This window comes from Pseudomyrmex gracilis, unplaced genomic scaffold (assembly GCF_002006095.1).
Source record: "Pseudomyrmex gracilis isolate BER0280 unplaced genomic scaffold, ASM200609v1 scaffold_1404, whole genome shotgun sequence".
Taxonomy (NCBI): Eukaryota; Metazoa; Arthropoda; class Insecta; order Hymenoptera; family Formicidae; genus Pseudomyrmex; species Pseudomyrmex gracilis.
This window is the reverse complement of record NW_018021988.1, coordinates 7,568-13,170: the sequence shown is the minus strand read 5'-3', so window position 1 is coordinate 13,170 and position 5,603 is coordinate 7,568. Positions and strand designations below refer to the sequence as shown.

General features: G+C 36.9%; 1 protein-coding gene across 2 annotated transcripts; it reads right to left on the bottom strand.

Annotated features, from left to right (window-relative positions):
* Positions 1 to 127: 127 nt before the first annotated feature.
* On the bottom strand, positions 128 to 3,972 carry LOC109862132 (zinc finger protein 391-like). Of its 2 annotated transcripts, XM_020442070.1 has the most exons (11): positions 3,844 to 3,972; positions 3,546 to 3,614; positions 3,397 to 3,462; positions 3,126 to 3,190; positions 2,864 to 2,999; positions 2,488 to 2,782; positions 2,296 to 2,398; positions 1,947 to 2,210; positions 1,320 to 1,641; positions 734 to 1,077; positions 128 to 643 (listed from the first exon to the last, which is right to left on the bottom strand). In XM_020442070.1, the coding sequence occupies exons 1-11, from the start codon at positions 3,866 to 3,868 to the stop codon at positions 404 to 406; spliced, it is 1,929 nt and encodes a 642-aa protein (XP_020297659.1). In that variant the 5' UTR covers positions 3,869 to 3,972; the 3' UTR covers positions 128 to 403. The 2 variants fall into 2 exon arrangements, with proteins under 2 accessions (XP_020297659.1, XP_020297660.1); XM_020442071.1 differs by lacking the exon at positions 3,126 to 3,190.
* Between the last annotated feature and the right edge of the window lie 1,631 nt (positions 3,973 to 5,603).

Sequence of the window (5,603 nt, the reverse complement as noted above, 5' to 3'; positions counted from 1 at the left end):
GAAATATTGATATATATGTATATATATTATAATAATATATTATAATAATAAATGATATATTATAATAATAAATGATATACATATATATATATCATTACCAAATATCTAAAATTTAATACTTTCTCTTCTTTTGTTTGCAATAAAAAAATAAATGATATATATATATATATATATGTAAATACCGAACTTAATAACCACTACACATAATAACGATAGTAACAATGTGTCAAGAATAAAACTTGCTAAATATACATAAACATAGGTGTCACCGCGTTTAAACCTGAAAGAGAAGAACCAAGTACTAAATTCTTAACAACGTTCAATTATACACTGCAATAAATTGTACAAATATTTCATAATCTTACGACATCTTTACGACATCATTAATAACATATTTTTGTATCTAATTCGATGATCGATTAGATATTTCTAGAACGTGTAAAATAACATCGTCCACTGTTGATGTTGTCAAAAGAGATTTTACACTGTCGTCTTCAATGACGACGTTAAACAAAATCTTGATGTTCTGCCGGAGTCTATCGGTGAACAAAACACAGGATTCCAACGTTACCGGATCACATCCGCATCTTCTGATCACGGCTTCGAGAACATCCTGTATCGGCGCGTCTGGCCAGCCAAACAACTGTTGATATCACAATAAAATCAATAATAAATGAACAATTTATTTAAACACAATAAATCGAATTAAATAACGTTCATTAGTAGTACATACTTGTAAAGTTTCCTCGTCAATTAGCACCTTCAAAAGATCCATAATAGCCTTCAATAATTCATCGGTTGAAAGAGTTCTGGATTCTCCGGTTTTTGTTTTGGCTGCGGCAATCGCCGCGATATTGTACAATTGCGCCTGCAAGTGCTTCGTCTCGACCTCGTTCATCACGTCTTCCAGCAATTCCCGATGCTTTGCCCGAATATGTCGCATCAGGCAATCCTGCCGAATAAATACTCTGTTGCATTCAACGCACGACTGAGGTGGCTCACGTCTATGAGTGTTGAGGTGAGCTTGTAGAGATGACTTCGCCGAGAAGGCTTTCGGACACTTGTCGCATTTAAATGCTGCAAAAAGTAATCGTAAAAGAAATTCATACCACAGCAATTCAGATGTAATAAAATGTTAATAACTATACACAATTATGTGCGTGTAAAATAAAAATTACTGAGAAAAAAGCTAAAAAAAAAAAAAAAAAATCAAGTAATTGGAAACAACAAGCGGCAGTAAATCTATTATTCTCCTTTTTGAATAGTTTTGTTTCTATAAAATTGTTTTTCTTCACAATGTATTGTGTCCAATTTCTTACGTTTGACTCCGGTGTGTAACACCGCGTGTTTCACCAAATCTTCCTTTCGTGTGAAACCCTTTTCGCAGATCTCGCACGAAAATGGTATCGCACCTTCGTGCACGAATTTCTTGTGAATGCTCAAACGTCCCTTGCGATTGAACACCTTGCCGCACACGTCGCAAGTGTAACCGTTTTCACCGGTGTGATGAAACACATGCGCTCTTAATTGAGCCGGCTGTATAAACGATTTGCCGCAATACTTGCACACATGCGGTTTCTCGCCCGTGTGAGTCCGATGATGACGATTCAGTGTTTCCCGAGCGCCGAATTTTTTCTGACACTAAAAAAAATGTGAAGAATAAATTATTGAAAATAATTCTCATAACGATATCGTTTATATCGTTGATATCGCGATTTTTCTCTACGAAGTTTAAAATATTATATATTTTGCGTTATTCACGCAAGAACAAAAACTTACAGTCGCATAAGGATTTCCTTCCGCCGTGATAGCTTGTAATAATACAATAACGCAGCAAAATTATTTTTTTTTTCACACTTACCGCTTATCATTCAAGAAAAATATAATATTAAAACGTTCCGGAAGTATCATTAAAAAAAAAATTTGTGAAATATAAATCTACGTACAAATCTACATTCAAACGGCTTCTCCCCCGTGTGTACACGACGATGTTTTCTCATTGCGAGCGTTGAGAGGAATGTCTTCGGGCACAAATCGCATTGGACCGGTCGTTCTCCCGTGTGCATGCGCTCGTGCACTATCAGCTGTTGATTGGTGTAAAACTCTTTCGGACAGTATTTACAGGCTTTCTTTTGCCTCTGGGGTGTTCCCGCATGAGTGCGCAAATGTTCGCGCAAATTGTCTTTGCGGGTGAAAGCTTTATTGCAGACCTACAACAACAATCGCTCGTTCACATTACTCCGAGATTAGAATTTCGTGTATCATGAAATATTCTTAGCAGAAAACTGAACTCACTTGACAATTATACATATTAAGTATAGTTCCGTGACAACCAGACTGCATTATATGCCGATTCAAGTGATAACTCCGGGAAAAATAAGTGTCGCAAGGCGCGCATCTACAATCGTACAAAAATAAAGATTCGAGATTAAGATTATGCTACATAAACAAGATATCGCGTGTGTGTGTGTATGCAAATATATCTACCTAAAAATTTTGCGATCTCCATGTGTTGTATAACGATGTTTGTTTAATGTTTTCTTATCGCGAAAAGTAGATCCGCATTCGTCGCATTTACACGAATCGCACGTCCAGTGTATAACAATAACGTGTCTGTCCAAAGACGCTTTCTTCTTGAAACTGAGATCGCATTGGGAGCATATGAACTCTCCGCCGCTGTGTGCAGTCTTCAAGTCTTCCGCGCAGCAATGGCACTGCGTTTCGGATACAGGCTTGATTACAGGTCTCTCATTATTGTTCTTCTGATTCTTAGATTCTGAATCTAATGGCACAAATAGATTAACATCATTTTGCAATGTATGAGAAACCGAACGCTGCTATTTGATAAACTGTTATATCTTACCATCAGTATCTAAATCTGGCTCAGCTTCAGGATCATCCTCATCATCTTCGGAATCATAAGTTGCCATGGTAGTCAATTCTATAATGTTGGTTGAATCATCTTCCTCTCTGCACATGTCCAAATGCTCCTTCAGCATCTACCTCAAAAAAAAAAAGACAGTAAAGAAATCCTTGTTACAGAACAAGTACCAACAAATGAACAAATCACAAATTGACAAATGAATAAATCACAAGAATTAAAAAAAAAAAACAATATGACTTACATCCTCAGATTGGAAGACACGATGACATGTCACACATTCATAATCAATGGCTAAAACTGAAATAACTAAACACAAAACAAAATAAACAATAGTACAAATAGGATAACAAAAATGTCAAAGTATTTATGTGCTGTTTTAAAATGATTTAAATTTATTTTTTGTTTACAACTACTTAAGTAAACAAAATCTTCACAAAAAATTATAGAATCAAATAACTCCTTCTGAGAAATATATATATATATTATATATAAACATACACAACTATATTTACCATTATTAGTATTTGTATCTGTCCCATCATCTATAATCACGGGTTCACCTTGTGAACTGTTAGTATCTGCAAAGTTAAAATATTTATATCCTTACAATTATCACACACAATGTACATTATGTAACATGTAACTTGTAAACAATAATTACCAAATAAGATTTCTGTAGTGTTGTCAATAAGTACAGTTTTGTCAGTACATTCTTCTATTTTCACAATCTCTGCAATATTTTATATTTATTTATTCACAAAAAAGAAAAATTATATGCGTATATGAATTGTACAGAAAACATTCACATGTGTATATATATCTGTAGTAAATATACATGCATCAGCTAAATAAAATCAACTTTACAATAATAAATAAATTAAATCAACTTTACAAAAATACAATAAATGTTGTCATATGTTGTACAAGAAAAATTACCAATCTCCAATTGGCACACTTACCTATCTTCTCCATCGCTTCTGTCATGTGCGTAGTGGCGCGATTTTGACTGCAAGTGATGTTTGTTATTCGATTGTCAAAATAAACGAGAAGGGCATGAAATTCTCGTTAGCACGCGCTAACGGAGTTCTCGTGATTTCGACTGCCTGTACTTGTTGCTTCTGGTTCAAAACGTAGAAATCTGGTGCGGTCAAACTCGATGTTATCCTTAACCACCCGTACGACAAACAGTAGGAAAAATCGAAGACCCAAGGTCTCAGGACGCAAGACCTATATAAACACGTACCTGAACGAGAAAGCGAGCGCGCATCTGCCCCTGAAGAAACAGGCCCTTTCATCAGTCCCGACTCCGAGCAAAATGGCCTACGTCAAGGGGCGCGTCATCACGTTCCACGCACTCCAACGATTCGCGCTTTTTCTCCCAATCACATCTGTCCGTCCGTCTGTCTCGCGTTCGTTCCGTTCGCGTCGCCACTGAAGACGAACAAATAATCCTCGGCAACGACCTCGAACAATAAGGCCTGGTTTATGCGGGCCTAAGATTTTAATATTTCTGTTTATTAACAGAAGCATAACAGAATATAACAGAAGCATTGAAATCCTATAGTAGTTCCCTAGTTGAACTGTACCATTCCGGCATAAATTAACAGTTATTACCCGCATAAACAAGGCCAAAACACGGCCTTATTTGTCCGCATAAACCAGGCCTAACAGACACGAAACGATAACGAAAGTAATCAGTCAATCTCGTGCGAATGTGCAACAAGTAACAACTCGTTATTAAGCCTGTTCTACATTGATCGCAAGCGCAAACGCAAGGATCAGGTCTGGTAGAATTGACTAATCGTATTGATCAAATCAGCCAATTGACCAGCGTGATTGGTCAATTCTACGAGATCTATACCTTGCGTTTGCGCTTGCGATCAATGTGGAACGAGCTTTAGAATACTTGCTCGCTATTGGCTATTGGATTACGCGCACAACTTGGAGTTGCAGTGACGCTCAAACTCGATGTTTCTCATTAAAAGAATAATACATTAGAACAATTTATATCAAACATGAAAAAATCTCTTTTGTACGTAAACATCCAACGCGCACCCTAGAGCGCAATATTAATATTTTACGAATTAGAAAAGTTTTAAAATTATTTGCGGCGCTGATGTGAGAGATGCGATAATCAATTTCACGTCGATCGTAGAGACCTCGTGCAGAGAAAGCCAGAGTTGCAAGATCGAGCCGGGAGCATTGAACATAGACGTATAATATATAGACTGCGCGTTTGGCTGAAAAGATGTCTTCAACGTTGAGAGAGACAACATACTTTGAATAGTATCTCTTTCTCTGTCTATCAATGTATCAGCGAAGACTTCTTTTTCCCCCACTACTTTGCTAGACAAAGATAAGGCTATTATTCAACACCAGCTGTCTCTCTCTCAACGTTGAAGACATTTTCTTAACATGACAAATGTAGGGAACGCGCAGTCTATATATTATACGTCTATGGCATCGAAGCGGTGGGGGCACGCACACAAGCGAGAACTGCCGTCCGTGTGCGCTCGGCTGTTCGGCTCGTGGAAGAGTGCAGACATACTATATAGGTCTGTTCTTTTTCCATACTTTGGCTGCACTAGTTCACAGTCTATCTTTTTTTATCTATATTAAAAGGAAAAAGATACACAGTTTGTCCGGAAAGTTCCCGGACTACGTGAATTAAAAATCGAAAATGAAAGATATGGTTTATTAAACAAGTTTACACTTCAAG

Excerpts from the sequence above, each read along its gene's own strand:
- LOC109862132 (XM_020442070.1), bottom strand. The coding sequence starts at position 3,868 with ATGACAGAAGCGATGGAGAAGATAG. Across the intron at positions 2,783-2,863 it reads GCCAGATTTAGATACTGATG|ATTCAGAATCTAAGAATCAG; the intron begins GTAAGATATAAC and ends TTGTGCCATTAG. Across the intron at positions 2,211-2,295 it reads TTAATATGTATAATTGTCAA|GTCTGCAATAAAGCTTTCAC; the intron begins GTGAGTTCAGTT and ends TTGTTGTTGTAG.